General features: G+C 48.7%; 1 protein-coding gene across 5 annotated transcripts in view; it reads right to left on the reverse strand.

Annotated features, from left to right (window-relative positions):
• The window catches only part of LOC147638411 (uncharacterized), a 175,799-nt gene that overhangs the window by 36,769 nt on the left and 120,224 nt on the right, over positions 1-18,806 (reverse strand). For all 5 annotated transcript variants that reach the window (XR_015265871.1, XR_015265872.1, XM_086798342.1 and 2 more), the window contains one exon: positions 5,156-5,246. Coding sequence is in view for 3 of the 5 variants with exons in the window: in XM_086798342.1 (XP_086654468.1) it covers positions 5,156-5,246 (91 nt within the window). In the remaining 2 variants the exon portion in view is untranslated. The remainder of the gene's footprint in view (positions 1-5,155; positions 5,247-18,806) is intronic.

An 18,806-nucleotide genomic window follows, 5' to 3' on the forward strand; every position in this document is an offset into this window, starting at 1 on the left:
CTGGAAATCCATTGAAATGACTCAACTCAACGCCAAGCCGACGTGGTGAAGATCCTACCCAGAAACCACACGACTTGTGCCAGTTGATTTGAGCTGTGGAGGCCAAGCAGGAGGTCTCGATGGCAAGGAAAATCTCAACAGGTTCCCCTCCTCTCCCGAGAGGTAGGTGGCTGTGTCATCTACAAACTTCGAGTCAAGTAGCTCCTCCTGGGATCTAATGGGGAGGCAAAGACCTTGGAGTCTTGTTTCCTGCACGGAGAGAAAGCTACTCATCGCTCCGCCACGAAGAGGAAGAGGAAGGGGGCTGGTGGGCATCCCTATCTGACTGATCTGGAGATAGGGAACCCGTTCCTCAAGACACCACTAGATGAGAACCCAAATGTGAGAACCAAATACACGGCTGAGATGCCTCTAAACCATCCACCCGGAAAGCCCATCCTAAGCATGGTGCTCTCCAAAAAAGCCCAATCGACCCTGTCATAGGCCTTCTCAAAATCTAGAGAAGAAGAACTGCCATGTCCTTCCTAAATCGCTTGGCTACAGCTGACACATCCCAAAAGGTGAAGATGTTATCAACGATGCTCCTATCATGGATGAAGCTGGTTTGCGTTCCATGGATCGAGTCGGGGAGGTGAGGTTGTAGGCCGACGACCGATGGCTTTGGCAAGGATTTTGTAAGCATTTCTTAAGAGGGTGATGGGGCGCGACTGCCAAATCTCCAAACAGTCACTACCCTCCTTCGGAATCAAGTGAATGAGCCCCTCTAAGAGTCCCTCCAGCATGTGCCCTGAGGCCATGAATGTCACTGAAGACGGCCATGAAACCGTCTTCCATGAGATCCCAATGATGCAGAAAAAGAGAGACCGGCAAACCATCCTCACCTCGACACTTTCCCCGTGGAAGGGCATAGAGTCAATCTCGTAACTCCATGAGAGAGAAAGGGGAGCACAAGAGGGCCTGGAGGCTTGGGGGCACCACCTCCCGCGTATGTTGCCAGACTCTCTCGCCTCCTCCTAAGAAGTGAGGGAATCTGCAGAAAGGAGATTTCTAAAGAAACCAGTGGCTATGGCCCAAACTTGGAGGGGATAAGTACATCCGGGCTGCTCAACCTCCCAACCCCATCTCTAAGATGGCGAGGGCCTCCTGTCTCAAAGAAATCACGGGTGACCCTATCCCTTGCTTGAGTCCAAAAGGATGCCCTCGCATGCTCCACCCTCCTGTCCTCGATCAATTGAATCTCTGTGCAGGTTGCCTCCAGTTGACACTCCACCCATGGACTGTCGGGGGCCTGCTCCTGCAGCCGCTACAGGGAGGCTAGGCCCCTGTAGAGACTCCTCTCCTACTCTCTGAATTTGGTGAGTCTGTCCTGAGCTGCGCTCTATAACAGGGTGTTGATCTTCTGAGGTCCAGAGTCAAGCGCGACTGCCACGTCTCCCGGTCTAAAAGTGAGGGACTCCCAAATATCCTCGGCTCTTCTAGCGATCTCTAGGTCCTAGACCAAGCTGTCAGAGATTCAGACACTCTGCTAACGCTCTAGTCTCCAATCATGCTCCACAAGAAGGAAAACCGGTGATTGATCTAAAAGCGTGTTGCCTGCGAGAATACCAACCAGACCATGTCTGTTGCAAGCCCACTCATCTACATAGAATCTATCAATGCACGAGAGGTTCGGTCCTTACATCCTCTGGTCTGATTTGGAGAAGCGAGGGCTTCCTCGCGTTCGGCCACACTCTAGTAAGTGCCAAGGATCGTGGGAGAGGACTAGCTTCTTTGAGGCGATGTACTCACTCCCTGTGATCATATCCAAGCCTCCTACCCGTGTCCTCTGGGTCCCCCAGCATGCTAAAATCTTCTCCTGTAAACCATAAATCTGCTTAAGGAAGTGCATGTCTCACCTGGGCCTAGAACTCAGTCCACCCCGCCACCCTATTGGGAAGCATAAATGTTAAGGAAATCCACCCAATCGTCCCCAACCCTGACTATAATCCAATGCGCCCTCCCCTGAACAATGATGCTTGAATCCAACACCGACAGAAGCAACTCACTCACCAGGGCCAGATGAGGGCCAAGTGATCCCCTGATCCTGACCTCCATAAAGCTCCACCCCCCTCTAGCCTTGCGGTAAGCCTGCTCTGTGCTCCATCCATCGCAATAAAGCAAGTGGAGAAAGGGCCTCAAAGGGATAGTGACTACCACCTGGGCCTAGAACTCAGTCCACCCCGCCACCCTATTGGGAAGCATAAATGTTGAGGAAATCCACCCAGTCGTCCCCAACCCTGACTATAATCCAATGCGCCCTCCCCTGAACAATGGTGCTTGAATCCAACACCGACAGAAGCAACTCACTGACCAGGGCCAGATGAGGGCCAAGTGATCCCCTGATCCTGACCTCCATAAAGCTCCACACCCCTCTAGCCTTGCAGTAAGCCTGCTCTGTGCTCCATCCATCACAATAAAGGAAGTGGAGAAAGGGCCTCAAGGGGATAGTGACTACCACATGGAGGAACACATACAATATCATCTCCAAGCTCCGGCCATCATGTCTCCATCCTGACATCAAAGGCACAAACCTGCTAACTCCAGGGGGGCCGAGGCCAAAAAGTGGGTGACGATCCCCCACTTCATAGGCCTCCTCCCTTCTCCCCCTCGTCTCCTCCCTCTGTTTCTTCCTCTCCCTCCCGCAGCCTCCCCTTTCAGTTCTTGACGCCCCCCTGTTGTTCCCGACCCCCTCCAGAGTTTTCTTTCTAAGCCCGCCAGGTGGCGGATACACTAAATTACGAATCCTGTGGAGATGACTATTGCAGCCTCCCCGATGGGTGCCCTTCCCTTTCAGTCACCAGGCGACCCCCCCCCCCCCCAAAATCATGGGGGTGCCTATTGACTATGGCCTCCTCAAATGCCTTCTTGTTCAGGCCAGCGAGTTCTCGGAGATTGTGGGGCCACTTCGTGCTTGTGTGGCCTTCCGCCATACGGGGAGCAATGGATCGCTGGTCCTCTCTTTCCCTCTCAGCGTCCCGTCCAACAGGGAGTGGGATTGCGAGTCTGCCTCCTCTGCCATTCACTCCCAGGCGGTCTCCCTAGCTAAGCACCTGGGATATAGCTGTCTAGTCGAGGAGAGGAGGGAGGAGAAACCACTATGGAAGGGCCAGAGGGGAAAGGGGGTGGGGGGGACCACCAGCTTTTGAACCTCGGAGGATGAGCCAAGATCTCCAGAAATCTCCTAAGCGGCACGCGGGGTCACCACGTCGTCCATCCCCTTGCCAATGGGGGGAAACCTACATGGCAATCAGGCCCGCGGCAACACTGTCTAGGGTGACAAACAGCCTGCGAACGGCTAGGGCCCTCCTCCTACTAGGCCTAGGAGGGAGGCTAAGCCACACGGGGGGTCAGCTAGACAGGAACCTCTGTCCTAGCCTCTGGCCCTGATTCCCCTGCCCTTGCCTGTTGTGCCTGCTAAGGCTTTGGGCAGGGGTCGTCCTCTGTGGGAGGACAAGACCGAGCAAGAGGTGGCCCATCTACCTACAAATGAAGCAATGGCCTGGGAGACCAGCGTACTCTACCAGCTGAAGAATTGGGCCGCCCTGGAGACGCGGGAGCACAATGAACTGCCGGAGATCCTCCAGGGAAGCAATGCAGACTCTGATGGACAGGATGCCCACTATCCTGGCTGCCACTGATGCGGCCGTCTATGGGGACTCCAAAACATGCCCTCTCAATGAATCAATCGACTCAATGCGTAACACTCCTTCCGGAGGTTGGGGAAGCAGACCGCCGTCTCACGGGGAAGCCAGATACACCTGCCAGGGGGTTGGATGCAGGGTCAAAACCTTTGTGCCATCATGGGAAGAGTGCCTGAGCGCTATGAATCATAAAGGGCTCTGTTGCATCTCATGATCAACCGGTTGTGGGTGAATCAAACTCCACATCAGTAGCCACGCCCCAGAAAATGGATACTGGTGATTTTGTCGGGCTCGTCGATGAGGGGTACCTAGAGCAAATCCCGGATTTGTCTACACGAAAGGTGGCTGCCTACGATCTTGCATACCAACGAAGAGGTCGTGAGGAAGATGCTCTTGAAGCTAAGAGCTGGAGGTTTGCCTCTAAAAATAGGCAAGGGACAACGGCCTCGGCCGGGCATGACGGAGCAACTGCCACGGAGTCCTCCTGGAAGGCAAGACGAGAAGCGTCTACTCTTGCCAATGAAGAACAACCTGGAAGGAAAAACCACTTACGTGGAGTGTCATGAATGACGGTTCTTTTTTCTTCTTCTTTTTTTCTTTTTTTTCTTTTTTTTTTTTCTTTGGGGGTACCCTCCACGGCATTGTTGAATATATGGCGGGCCCATTGCAGCGAGGCCACTCTCGCCCCACCTATTCAGTCCATCCATATGGACTGACATCACCCTCCACGTCTACTGGGGGAAGCTTTAGGGAGGTTCGGATAGCATGCGTAGACCACGAGAGGCTTTTCTGTGCACATTGCGCCTGATTGTACATTTAGCCTATGGCTGTTTGATTTCTAAATAATAGAAGGATCTCTTTTCTGGGAAAAAAAAGGGGAAAAGAAGTCTATTCACAAGCAGACGCTCTATTTTATACCAATAGATAAATCTTTTCTTGCAAAAAAGGGGGACCTAAAAGACATATAATGCCATACATGTGGGTTCGGTCCGTTCCACTGTCTAGGTCCCACACGCCATGTCTTGATCTTGAAAAGGCACTAGTATGTCCCCCCCCCCCAACCAAAAAAGAAAAAGACATCGTGCATGCACACATAAACATGTGAACGATGCTTGCCTCTAAAATATATTCATATTTCATCAAAACATATCACATCTAGAATGAATTTCATCTAATTTAAGAATCTAGATTTCCACACCATCATATTGGCATTGCCCTAAGATCGAGCAAGTATCTTAGTGTCAGTCACCATGTACTCTTCAGGTAATGCTTTGTTCTTGCTAAGCGTCTTATTAGATGGCTGGTATAATGTGCCACGGCCCTTCATTCCAAAATGAGTGAGCCAGTAAGTTACACCAGCTCCTAACATCTCACATTTCACCACATGACTACCAACAATAAATGTCAAACATTGTATTCTATATTTTCAACAAAACACAAAATGGTCATAAAAATGTGGAAACAACAAAGGATACGACAAGCTTGATGAAGACGATTGTCATGATCAACCTCTCGTACAGTCATATACAGCACACGAGTCTCTGCAGGACTGCCTCGCAGACATTCCTGCATCAAAATTCAAGGAAAAACTTTCAGCATGGTTCTTTTTTTTGAAGTGAGCATTATATAATTAAATCCATAAGCATCAGATCCTTCCACATGAGATCATTAATATGATAACAAGACCTGCATGGCCGTCTTCTTACATATAAGTTCTTAGGAGAGAGAGAGAGAGAGAGAGAGAGAGAGAGAGAGAGAGGTTAACACCTGTGAGGGGCCAGATTGGCCCCTTAGACCAAAAGCAGTACATGATGGTTTATAGTTCTGTAATAGCAGATGCATAATGCATCTCTAGATTTCTACTAGAATATATTAAAAATGAAAAGGAAACCCTAGAAATATTCATCTCCCATGAAAGAACTTGGCCCTCTCTCTGATGACAAAACCTGCCCGCACATCTCATGGAGAAATTGGATGTGTCATCCATCATCTTTGTGTCGATCAGATTGTGTTTCCTCCATTCTCATGGGAGCCAAATAAATCTATGATAAATGTCTCGGAGTAAAATTTGAGAACATCAAATGCCAGCTGATTATAGATTTTTGTCTGCCCGTTTGTCTGCGGCGGCAGATGGAATGCATGAGACAGACGTTGTGAGGTGAAAAAAAGAAAAAAGACCATGCCTCTATAGCCCTTCACCTCCCAACTTTGAAATTACTAACACAACGGGGGCACCACCAGCCACCGCCTGGAACACTTCCCACTGTTCACCACACCACCCACACCAAAAAGACATCACAAAACAGGGGCACCATAGACAAGGTAAACACCTAGCAATTATATTTCCAATCAACACTTCATACAAGCTTCTCCCGACACAGAAGCCTTACTCACACAACCATACAAACACTCAGGCCTTGATTTACTGCCGAGGATACACCACATCCTCAATCACCGCGAACCTCTCGCCTGCGTGCTGTGCCAAACACACCAGAAAGAACCCAGCCACTTCTCTCTTCAGAGGACGCCCCACCAGCTAACCCTCAACTCTCTCTGCAGCCCATCACTTCTATATGTGTCGCCAGCAGCAGCTACACCAACACCTCTCTCTCTCTTTCTCTGTGCTGATCCTCTGCCAGCCTCACAACAACCCCAAGCACCACCTGCCCTTTGAACCCTTCTCTTTGACGTGCTATCAGCCCCACCAGCCTCTGCACGATCACTTGTCCCCTGCTCTGTCTCCTAGGCGACCTCCTCTCAGTCGCCACAGCTTCTCTGCTCATCAACCCCGCACCTCTCGTGCCAACCACGATCAACTTCCGGTCTTCAACACCCGCCTTTGTTTCCACAATCGGCACCTTCTTGCGCTACCCACTTCAAAGGCAACCTCCCTCTGGTCTCTCACCACGCCTCTGCTCTCCGCGCTGTAGACGACGACCAACTCGAGAGCCGCCAGCAACAGCTCGACCACCCTCTGGCATCCGGCGCCCTCTTGCGCTAGTTGCCCGGCTCCACTCCACGCTAAAACATTTCCACAGTCGTCGCCAGCCACAGCTCCGAGCCTGTTATCGCCAGCTCCTGACTTGAGAGTATTATACTTCTTGCACACACAGAGGTGGCCTTCCAGCCCCTCTTCTTCCCTGCGATCCTCTGTGGCGGCTCTTCTCTCACAGCGGCTGCTCTCACTTGGGAAGCCCCCGTGTCCACAAGGCGGCTTCTTTTCACAAGGCGTCTTCGCCAACCTTCCACAGCTTCTCGCTGGCGGCTACGTTGGCAACCAAACAAGCAGCCATGTGGCCTTTCTCATTAGTGGCCACGTTGATTATTTTTTTTATTTCTTCCAAGGCCTAGAAGATGGCCATCATCACTCTTTCGCTCCATCCAATGACTTTGTGCCATTACTATCCACATGTAGCCGCTCTCTCTCTTCCATTTCACCATATACAAGGTAACATTGGCCCCATAATCTTTTAACTGCTCCCATGCTTCCACACACATTCAAACACAACCTGCTAGTGCCCATTGTACTTGGGACGCATACACATTCAGAGCCATCGAACAACTGATATCATCTCCAATGAACCACGTTCCGGACAGGCCTGCACAAGCCTACAGCCAAACCGATCCACCCTGTACATCTGCCAACGCATTCAAAGCCAAACTCTTCACACCTGCTATGCATCCATATGTACCCAAGCCCAAAATACCTCTCAGAAAAACGCCTGACATACTTTGCCAACCCCCCCATCTGCTAGAGCATTCATGCTCAGCAGCAAAAGATAAAGTCCAATAGCTATCCACCAGGATCAAAAGGAAACAGCTGTAACTCACCATCCCATTTCCCAATATCTCTGAAACACAAAGGCTGCATCACTGCATACCAAACATCAACCATATTCACCACAAAATCATTTACATCCACTTCACCCACAACAAACCTCCTCGTCTTCAAAACCTGTGTCATTGCAGCATTTAGCATCCCATTCAATACCTATGAAGGCCAAGTTCCAACATTTTGACCTTTCTGCACACAAAGATCCACATCCTTTCCAACAGCAGTGTCCACAAGCACTTCCAGCTCTTGTACTTCAGGCATCTCTTCACAACCATACAGCTCAACTGGTTCAGAATCTTTGTCATACATGCACTTTGCCTTTAGCATTTCAGCAACACGCAAAGAAGCCTTAGTTACACTCTCGACCATGTTTGCATCCATGTCCATCTTTGGCTCCCGTTCATCAAGGCTAGCAACTGCCCACATATCATCCTCAAGCACAATACTCAAATCACAATGCTCTTCATCAGCCCAATCTTCATACATATCTTCTTTAGTGTTGCCAACCCCCCTGGTATCATCGTCCAAAGACTCCCTAGTACATAATGCATCAAATGGAAAAACATCCACTTCATTCATCGCAGGTACCACATCACCATCAAGCTGTCCAAGAAAATCCATAATAATAGGATCTTCCTCCATGCTCTCCACATCTGCATCACAAACCGTCTTCACTTCATCATAAGTCTCTACCCCATCCTCCTCCCTTGTAGAATCTGGCAAAGAATCATCCTCAAAGCATTCTGTATCCAGTTCGTCTTCCTTCTTATCATCAGCCAATCCCAAGGCATCATCCTCCTTGCTTCCATGTGCATGCATGTCATCCAGATCAGAATGCAAATGATCTTCACTAGAGCATTCCAAATCACTGTCATGTACAACAATGACGTCCAAATCCAAAGAAGAATCCACTGGTAACTTCTCATCTGCAAAAGTCTCAATCCTTGACCCAGATTCCTCATCCTGCTTTTCATCCACCACCTTAGCTTCAATCGCATCATCAATAGGGACCTTAGCTACATCCACATCATGCATCAAACACAGATCTTCATTTTTCTCCTTCACCTGTTTCTCATCCACCTTCACCTGCTTTAAAGACTTTGGAAAAAAATCAGAAGGCACATAAAACATTCCTCTTTGCACCTATATAGGCCTTTGAGGCTCCTGTCTAATCAAACTTTGCATAGAACTCTTATCCACCTCAACCAAATTTACATGCATATCCCTTGCAGACACAATACCTTCATACGGATAAATACCCATCTCCATCTGCTTCAAAATCTTGCCTTTCTTTTTCCTAGCAACCCTAACTGCATCATCAAATGACTTGGGATTCTTCAACTCAACCCTGACCTTCAAATGGGGTAGCAAACCATCAATAAACAAGCTCTTCTTCAAAAACATAGGAGGAATTTCCTGCTTCAATGTCGTACACCACTTACTCCACAGACATGTAAATACCTTCACAAAATCATCCAGTGATTGCCCATGGACCTGCTTCAAGATGCTCAACTCCTGCCAAAGCACACTAGAATCCTCCGCTTGCTGCTGAAAATGCTCCAAAAGGCCTTCTTTCAACCTGTCTAAGGTCAAAACACCATGTAGCTCACATGCCACATCCTATGCTTCAAAATCTTTAAACCAGCTTCGGGCATCTCCCTTCAAGAAAATCTTTACTAGCCTCAGAACCTGCTCTTCATCTGTAACATGATTGCTAATGCATGCCAACTCCATCTGCTCCAAGAAGTCACACACATCTTCACCCTTCCTGCCATGAAATTCTGGATAAGACCACATCATGAAAACCTGCAACAATCCTTGAGCTCTCCTCAGTGGGACATACACCCTTCTAGGCAAAGAACAACACCAGAGCTCTCCTCTGTGGAGGCACCAGAAAGAAAGTGAGGTGAAAAAAAGAAAAAAGACCATGCCTCTATAGCCCTTCACCTCCCAACTTTGAAAATACTAACACAACGGGGGCACCACCAGCCACCGCCTGGAACACTTTCCACTGTTCACCACACCACCCACACCAGAAAGACAGCACAAAACAGGGGCACCATAGACAAGGTAAACACCCAGCAATTATATTTCCAATCAACACTTCATACAAGCTTCTCCCGACACAGAAGCCTTACTCACACAACCATACAAACACTCGGGCCTTGATTTACTGCCGAGGATACACCACATCCTCAATCACCGCGAACCTCTCGCCTGCGTGCTGTGCCAACCACACCAGAAAGAACCCGGCCACTTCTCTCTCCAGAGGGCGCCCCACCAACTAACCCTCAACTCTCTCTGCAGCCCATCACTTCTGTATGTGTCGCCAGCAGCAGCTACACCAACACCTCTCTCTCTCTTTCTCTGTACTGATCCTCTGCCGGCCTCACAACAACCCAAGCACCACCTGCCCTTTGAACCCTTCTCTTTGACGTGCTATCAGCCCCACCAGCCTCTGCACGATCACTTGTCCCTTGCTCTGTCTCCTAGGCGACCTCCTCTCAATCGCCACAGCTTCTCTGCTCATCAACCCCGCACCTCTCGTGCCAGCCACGATCAACTTCCGGTCTCCAGCACCCGCCTTTGTTTCCACAGTCAGCACCTTCTTGCGCTACCCACTTCAAAGGCAGCCTCCCTCTGGTCTCTCACCACGCCTCTGCTCTCCGCGCTGTAGACGACCACCAACTCGAGAGCCGCCAGCAACAGCTCGACCACCCTCTGGCATCCGGCGCCCTCTTGCGCTAGTTGCCCGGCTCCACTCCACGCTAAAACATTTCCACAGTCGCCGCCAGCCACAGCTCCAAGCCTGTTATCGCCAGCTCCTGACTTGAAAGTATTATACTTCTTGCGCACACAGAGGTGGCCTTCCAGCCCCTCTTCTTCACTACGATCCTCTGTGGCGGCTCTTCTCTCACAGCGCTGCTCTCACTTGGGAAGCCCCCGTGTCCACAAGACGGCTTCTTTTCACAAGGCGTCTTCGCCAACCTTCCACAGCTTCTCGCTGGCGGCTACGTTGGCAACCAAACAAGCAACCATGTGGCCTTTCTCATTAGTGGCCACGTTGATTATTTTTTTATTTCTTCCAAGGCCTAGAAGATGGCCATCATCACTCTTTCGCTCCATCCAATGATTTTGTGCCATTACTATCCACATGTAGCCGCTCTCTCTCTTCCATTTCACCATATACAAGGTAACATATGCCCCATAATCTTTTAACTGCTCCCATGCTTCCACACACATTCAAACACAACCTACTAGTGCCCATTGTACTTGGGACGCATACACATTCAGAGCCATCGAACAACTGATATCATCTCCAATGAACCACGTTCCGGACAGGCCTGCACAAGCCTACAACCAAACCGATCCACCCTGTACATCTGCCAACGCATTCAAAGCCAAACTCTTCACACCTGCCATGCATCCATATGTACACAAGCCCAAAATACCTCTCAGAAAAACGCCTGACAACGTAACTTGGTCCCAAAGTTGTGGAATAATGCTCTCCAAAAATTTGAAGCTTGGGGTCCATGTGTGATGTTATCGTCCTTGGCACTCCACCTACGGCGTACCAATGGCGAATGAACAAGCGAGCGATGTCTTCGGCTGTGGTTGTTTGCTTGCACATGATCAACATGCAAAACTTACAAATTCGGTCCACAATGGTCATGCAATGTGTGTTCTGAGATACAAATCTAGCGGGAAGAGGTCCAACAAAGCCCATCCTAATGTCTTGGAAAGGGCCTTCGGGAACTAGAAAAGGATGAAGCAACCCTGCCTATTTCGTATGACAAACCTTCACCTTTTGACACATCTAGCATGCTTGGACATGTTGATAGACATCCCTTCTTAGCTTAAGCCAATAAAATGATTACTCTAGCTTCTCCAATGTACTATTGATACCTCGATGACCTCCAACAAGAGAGTCATGGGCATCATGAAAAACTGCAGGTCGCCTATCCCGTAGTATGCGCAACCGACTATTCTAAAATAACTAGCCAGCTTGGATGGTAGTTTTGACTGAAAGGCCAATCTATACCAAGTCCCAAGTTCCAAAGAATCCTCATACTGTGCCTTCAAACAGTTGAAATATTTTCCCTGTATTTCGAGCACAGTGGACTCGTACAAAATTTGGATGGCACCTTTGCAACTTAGAGCATCGGCAATGGGGTTATTCTTGCCAGGAATGTATTCAATCATACCTTCAAACTACTCGACGATCTACCTCCATCTGGCTTGTCTATCACTCAATTGGGCATGCTTTGCAGCCATTTAAGTGCCTGATGATCTATCTCAACTCCCATATAGGAAAGGTTTCCGATGCTTAAGAGCTGTCATCACCCCCAATATCTCTTTGTCATACACGGAATAATTCTTTCTATATCATTTAATTTCCGAAGATAACAAGCCACTAGGCGCCCTTTCTCTCGGAGGACAGCTCCTATAGCTAAATTTTTGGCATCGGTAATCACCCCAAAAGGATCATCCCATGAAGCCAACTTGAGAACCGGAGACTCGGAGGCAACTTTCTTCATTGTATCAAATGCCTCAAGTGCTTTGCCTGTAACGGACACTTTTTACCGTCACGTCTTCACGCCCTTGAGCAAATCTGGGAGAGATGCTACAAGGTCGGAAAATTTGTCCATGTGTGAACTGTACGCTTGAGAGAGACCTACAAAAAAGCAGATCTCTCAAGTATTTTTGGAAGCATCCCATTGGAGAATTGCCTGTACCTTTTTCACAATCCAAGCTAATCCCATCTAAATTGATAATATATACCAGATAGTGAATTTCATCCACTCCAAATTCGCTCTTTTTTGCATTGATGTAGAGCTCATTGTCTTGCAATAATTGCAAGATCTTTTCAATATCCTGTTCATGCTACTCTACAGTAGCAAAAAAGATAAGTTTATCATCTAAAAAGATGAACAAACACTTTCGTATGAGCTCCACCAAAACCCGAGACATCATTTTGTTAAATGTCACCGGTGCATTGGTGAGGGCAAATGGCATCACCACAAACTTGTAGTGGCCACATTCAATCTTAAAGGTTGTTTCTCAAATGTCAGTTGTAAAGATTTGAATCTGATAAAAGCAACTCTTGAGATCTATCTTCGAAAAGAACTTTGCACCATTGAGTCGCTCAAGGATATACTCAATCCTAGGCAATGGGAACCTGTTGTTCATGGTGAGCTTATTGAGTGCCCTATAGTCCACGCAAAAACATGTGGACTTGTCTATCTTTTGCACAACAAGATAGGTGTAGCAAAGAGCAAGGATCAGGGTTGGGCCGGATAAATTCAAGTTAGTTGATCCATCGGAAGTAGTACTTGGCAAATTTCAAGGTAAAATCCATGGTTGTCCATTTTCTACTTCCTTGATTCAGGATTGGAAGAAAGTGCTCTCTCGCATCAAATGGTCTCCCCATCCTACTTCTATAGCTTCTTCGCTTCGAATGGAAAGCATACATTGGAGTGCTGTTTTTTACTCTCCCCTTGCTGTACAACAACCAATCAGAGCTTACAATCTTATGAAGTTGGGCATCCGGTTCATTGACGACGTAGTAGATACTCGAGGGCAAATTCTTTCTTTTCCGGCAGCATGCCAACAATACAATCTTGCGATGCATCATAGATCTATATGGAAAGCTATTGCAGATCTCTTACACCCTTTCATTCCGATTCCAACATTGGATGTAAGAGACAGGCTTCAAGATTGGCATCTTTAGTCTTCAAGTTCAAGATTATCCTCTTAACCTTTGCATCTATTGACTTCTATACAAGCTTATCGATTGATATTACCTCCTCCATGGATTGCTCAGCATGTTAATTCTCTTTGGCATCTGGATAAGTCTTTAGCTTGGTGGAAAGCAAAACTGACATCGATATGGAAGTTGAAAATGCCATTGAAACAGAGACTCTTTCTTTGGAGATGCATTGTCGGTATTTTTCCAGTGGGAGTGAAATTGGCTCAAAGAAGGATTGCCTCTCCTCTTTGTCCAAGATGTCATCATACTACTGAGAGTATTCCGCATTTATTGTGGTCTTGTTCATATTCCAGAGACCTTCTGGACAAGATCTCCTATTTTTTATCTCTCAGATTTCTTGCACACAGGTTCTACACGTTTTTCTGGATGTTTGGCACGTTATTAGCTTCTTTGTCACAGTATTCTCTTTTCTTCCATTGGATCAGATACTGGGCCTTATGGACCCTCTGGCTACAGCGAAATCATGCATATCTGAATTCACCCCTTCAGCACCCTTATGAGTTCTTCCGAGCCTCGTTGCGGCAGTCCTTATATGATGCCGTGCATGAGGAAGATTTGGATATTTCTTGTGTTCAGCTTTTCTTTTACTGTTTCTGATGGATAGGGCATAGGCTCTTTTCTTGAGCACTGCCCTGATCTTGCATAGAACTTTTTTACTGCTGTTTTTAAGTTCTAGGGTTCAGACATCCTCTTGATGTCAAACCCTTTTGTACATTTATGATATAATGCAATTTCAACTGGTTTTACTAAAAAAAAAGTGTGTGTGAGGGAGAGAGAGTGTGTCTTGAGAGGCTACAGCTTGCTTGTGTGAGAGCTTGAAACTTGAGACCTTGGCCCTTGAGGCTTGCCGCTTGAGGGAGAGAGAGTGTGTGTGCGTGTGAAGCTAAAGCTTGAAGTGTGAGAGGGAGTGTGTGTGTGTGTCTTCTTATAGGGAGGGAGGCAAGAGAGGCCAAGGCCCAAAGCCTCAAAGGCTCAAGGCCTATGGGCCAAGGCTAAAGGCCCATGAAAAGCCCCTCCCAAACGGCCAAAAAAAAGGTCAAAAATGTGACCATTGCCCAACCAGTAACCTACGGTTAGCCCGCCTGCCTGTCCGGTAGCCCCCGCTCCCTCTTCGCTGTTCGCCGCCCGCTCCCTCTTCGCAGTTTTGCCACTTCGCTTCGCTGTTCGGTTCACTATTCGCACTTCGCTGCTCGCCGCCCGCTTCTGTTCCCTATTCGCTTCGAGCCTCTGTGCGTAGCCGCCCACGCAGCCACCCACCCACGCAGCCACCCACCCACCCTTGTTCAGGCCCCCAAGGCAGCAACATAACTCTCTCTCTCTCTCTCTCTCTCTCTCTCTCTCTCTCTCTCTCTCTCTCTGCTTGTGGGAAGGGCTGCAAAGTAATCTCGACGAATGGCCTCGAGTCTCCAAGAGAAACTCGAGGCCCTCGAGACGGCAATGAAGGCACTAATAAAGGAGAACAAGAAGACATCCGATTCCAACCTCAATGAGGTGGAGAACAAACTACACCGGCACATCATGGCCCTCGAAGCACCGGTCACGATCCTTGAACAAGAGAACACCGCACTCAAGGAGCAGGTGAGTGCATTGAAAGTGGAACTGGTAGCCGTCAAGAGCACCGAGAAGGAAGAAGGGGAGATCAATGACAACACTCTCACGGCCATCAAAGAAGAGATCTCCAAGGAGATCACAAAGGACATGGAGGAAAAACTCGAAGCCAAGCAGTCAGGATGGGTTGAGGTGGTGACGAAGAACATCCGTAAAGAAGTGAGGGAGGAGACTCAAACGGAAGAACATCAAATCATTCACACCACCATTGAGGAGGAGAAGATGAGGCATGCCTGACGCCTCAACATTCGAGTCACAGGTATAGCCGAGACACCCAACTCCACTACCGAGAAAGATGGACAGCTTCTATGCATGAAGCTAGGCTACAGGGAAGAGGACCCTCTCCCCTTCACCAAAGCATGGAGAGTCGGGAAAGACTCAACACGCAAGCGAGCCCTCATCCTACAGTTTGCAGGAGAGACGGAAAGGGTCACCTTCATGAGGAAGAGGGTCATATTACGAGGCTTAGAGGGAGCTCCTATTTTCTTGGATCATCGTCTCACGAGGATGCAGCTAGAGCATAGGAGAGCTTGCATGCCACGAGTCTTACACGCGAGGAGAGAAGGCAAGAAGGTCTTCTATCGAGATGGTCGGGTCATCATTAATGGCCGGCCCATGGATTAGCGGTTTGGGGCCTATGGGACACAGACCAGGCCACTGACAGAGATACACATGGCCGTCCATGCTGGAGGCGGCGGATAGGTTCCTTTACCATCGAGTGGGTAAAGAAGCTAGCTGTGGTAGGTCGAGGCTCCTGTGGCTGAGGTATAGGTGGTTGCTGTGGGGCGTGGTATAGGCCCTCTGCATATGTGTGCCATGTCTGTGGGTCTGCAATAGGTGTCGGTGTCCGGGGCTCTCTGAAGTGCCGCCATGAGATAGGGCTATCTCTACTCATGAAGAGATGAAAGATCTCTAGCTCCTGTATCTCTGCGAAGGGCCGCCTTTTGCGGCGAGTAAGTCTCCTCATCTCTCTCTTTGACTCCTGCTCTGTGATGGCTCCCAAGGCTCTCTGTATGTCTCTCTATGCGGCGAGTAAGTCTCCTCATCTCTCTCCTTGACTCCTGCTCTGTGATGGCTCCCAAGGCTCTCTGTATGCGGAGCTGCGAGTATAGGGCTCTGCACTCGTCATCATACCATTTGTTCTCGGGCATAGTCCCAGATCTCGCAGGCTCTCTTGAGTGGACACGATGTGGGAAGCTCTGTAATGCAGCCGTGTGTAGGAGCGATGCTAGCTGGGCTGTAATGGTATCCATAGCTGCTAGGGGATCCATGAGTAGGAGCCCATCCTCTACTCTGCCAGTGTATATGTCTGCCATGTCATGTGTGAAGTAGATGGCAGTGTGTGGCGTCGGTATGGGGGGGCAGGTGATACTCGTGATCCGGCTAGTGAAAATGCCAAGTATGTATGATTTGCCCCAATAGGACGAGGTGGGATGGAGAATGAGGTGACAAGCTGTGATGCCTCCAAAGACCCCATAATGTAGTCTACCACCGTGCCTCCGGTCCGTGTATGACCCCCATGTGGGAAGCATGTCAACCCTCCTGATCCCGACCACTGTAGCATCCCGTTATAAATAACGAGACGATGGATGGCTCCCAACTCTAGTAAGTGGTCCCCATAATGTCCTCTGTCTGGTCTAGTGTCCTCTGATGCCCGACTAGCCCCTATCTCCTCTGGATCCATAGGGTGGAGGATCTCCATGTCATCATAGTCATACACCTCACACTGTCTGCTCTCTGTGTGGGCATTGAAGTCACCCATAAGAAATACTTCCCCTAGTGTAGAATAATGCATAATCTCCTCTGACAGACAAGTGTATGGCGAGGCTCCTGTCTCCTCCTCCTGTGGCATGTCCTCTGTAATGACATAGGAGGATCCTAATGGAGGAAAGTAACATAGGGCTATGTATATAACCCTGTCCTGTGAGAGCTGTAAGCTGATCCACATGTATCTAGCCTCTGGATCCTGTGCTTCCACTCTCAGTCTGCCCTGTAGCTCCCGTCTGAATAGAACTGCTACTCCCCCCGATCCTCTCGTGGTGCCCTGGCATGTGGTCCTCCTGTATGCTAACTCCCACTGAAATCCCTCTACTCGAGGTAGCCCTCTCTCTGGGCTCTGATGTGTCTCTGTCAGAAGTATGATGTCTCCCCACCATAACAGCTCCAGTCGTCTTGGGTGCACCCATACTGAACCATTACAGTTCCATACTGGCCGCCCACCATATGGGCCTGCAGGGTGAGCATCTCATATATGCAGTAGATTCTTTGGCTCCTTTTCTTGCACACCTGTTTAATAGGGCACTAGAAAAGGGTTTGCCTGCGGAGTGGACGATGCACACCATTGTGCCAATTCACAAAACAAGGGATATGCTCGATCGGAGCAACTACAGGACATTTATGGTTGGCCACGTGTTGGCCAAACTCTATGGTGCAGTGTTGGAGCAAGAGCTTAACTTATATGCTAAGCGAGCAAGTTTACGCTCATCAGGGCAGGCAGGCTTCAGGAGAGCTTTCTCTACCACTGACCATGTATTCACTTTGAGATGTATGATTGATCAGGCCAGAGTGAGGAAGAGAAAGCTCTATTGCTGCTTTGTGGATTTCCGCCCCCATGATGGCACGCATGATACGCAGCAAACCATTAGAACCTCATGACATTATCCGAGCAAAGTTTGTTGTGCCTCCTATGATGGTAGAGGCCATATTCCAGACTATATGCCTGCTAGACAGATTCAGAGAGATGCCACAGGACAGATTCTCATACAGAGCTTTTGAGGCATCTAGACAGCTGGCTGAGGCAGGAGACAGAGGATCATGGTATGCACAGGTCACACATTGGTTCTCACAGCATGGCCTAGACATGGATCATCTACCACCATTCCAGTATGACAGGGATGCACCACATATCCGTCTCTCTCATAGTGAGAGGAACACACTATTGAGACAGGACCTATGGCAGCTCTATACATGAGAGACATGGATATCGCCGACACAGCCTCTTCCACCGAAGATGCTATACTACAGAGATCACTTCATGAGTATCACTGATGATGGATTTATAGAGAGGCCTAGATACATGGAGAGCTTTTTACCACGCGACTCCCGAGTGGCTATTGGTCAGCTTAGAGTTTCATCACATCGATTGGACATCAAGACTGGCAGTGCAGATCCCCCGACAAGAGAGGATATGCAGATTGTGCTACAAAAGGAGGTGGAGAGTGAGGAACATTATGTATGCAGATGCAAAGCATATAGAGCCATCAGAGAGAGATATCCCATTTTATTCAAGGAGCCACATTCCCTACGCCAGATCTTTGAGCCAGCAAACCAGCGCATACTGGGGAGATTCATTCTAGACATACAGCGTCACAGAGAGACATCATTACAGGCTCAGACAGCTCCAAAGGGGAGACGACGTCACGACAGACACAGATTACTACACTTTTTCAGAGATCCATCCCACTCCTAGCCCCTACACAACAGGGAATTACTCTCCATAGAGCAGAGACACTCAGAGCCCGTAGGAGACAGAGGACACCTGGCTTTCGAACACCACGCCTATACCAGAGAGAGATGACAGAGATCAGAGCTCAGTTTCAGAGAGAGGGTGCAGAGCGACTGGCTCGCTTGAGAGCAGACCCAAGCATGTTCTTCAAGGAGCTGTGGACACCCCCTTCATTGATGTATACCATTTTATACCCCTATTATGGTAAAGGATGGAGCTAGCTAGGTTGCATATCATGATTGTATACTCCATGCATATAGCTTTGCATTCTCCTAGTAGTAGAGCTCCATCCCCTCCCCCACTCATTGTACTTATTGCACACCCAGATTCAGCTTTTTAGTTCAGTACCTTTTCATTTTGTTGGGATGACTGAGGATACCCCACACAGGTATACGTCTCATAGGCCGA

The sequence above is a fragment of the Cibotium barometz genome, chromosome 5 (genome assembly GCF_041138505.1).
Source record: "Cibotium barometz isolate CiBa-2024 chromosome 5, ASM4113850v1, whole genome shotgun sequence".
In the NCBI taxonomy this organism is placed as follows: domain Eukaryota; kingdom Viridiplantae; phylum Streptophyta; class Polypodiopsida; order Cyatheales; family Cibotiaceae; genus Cibotium; species Cibotium barometz.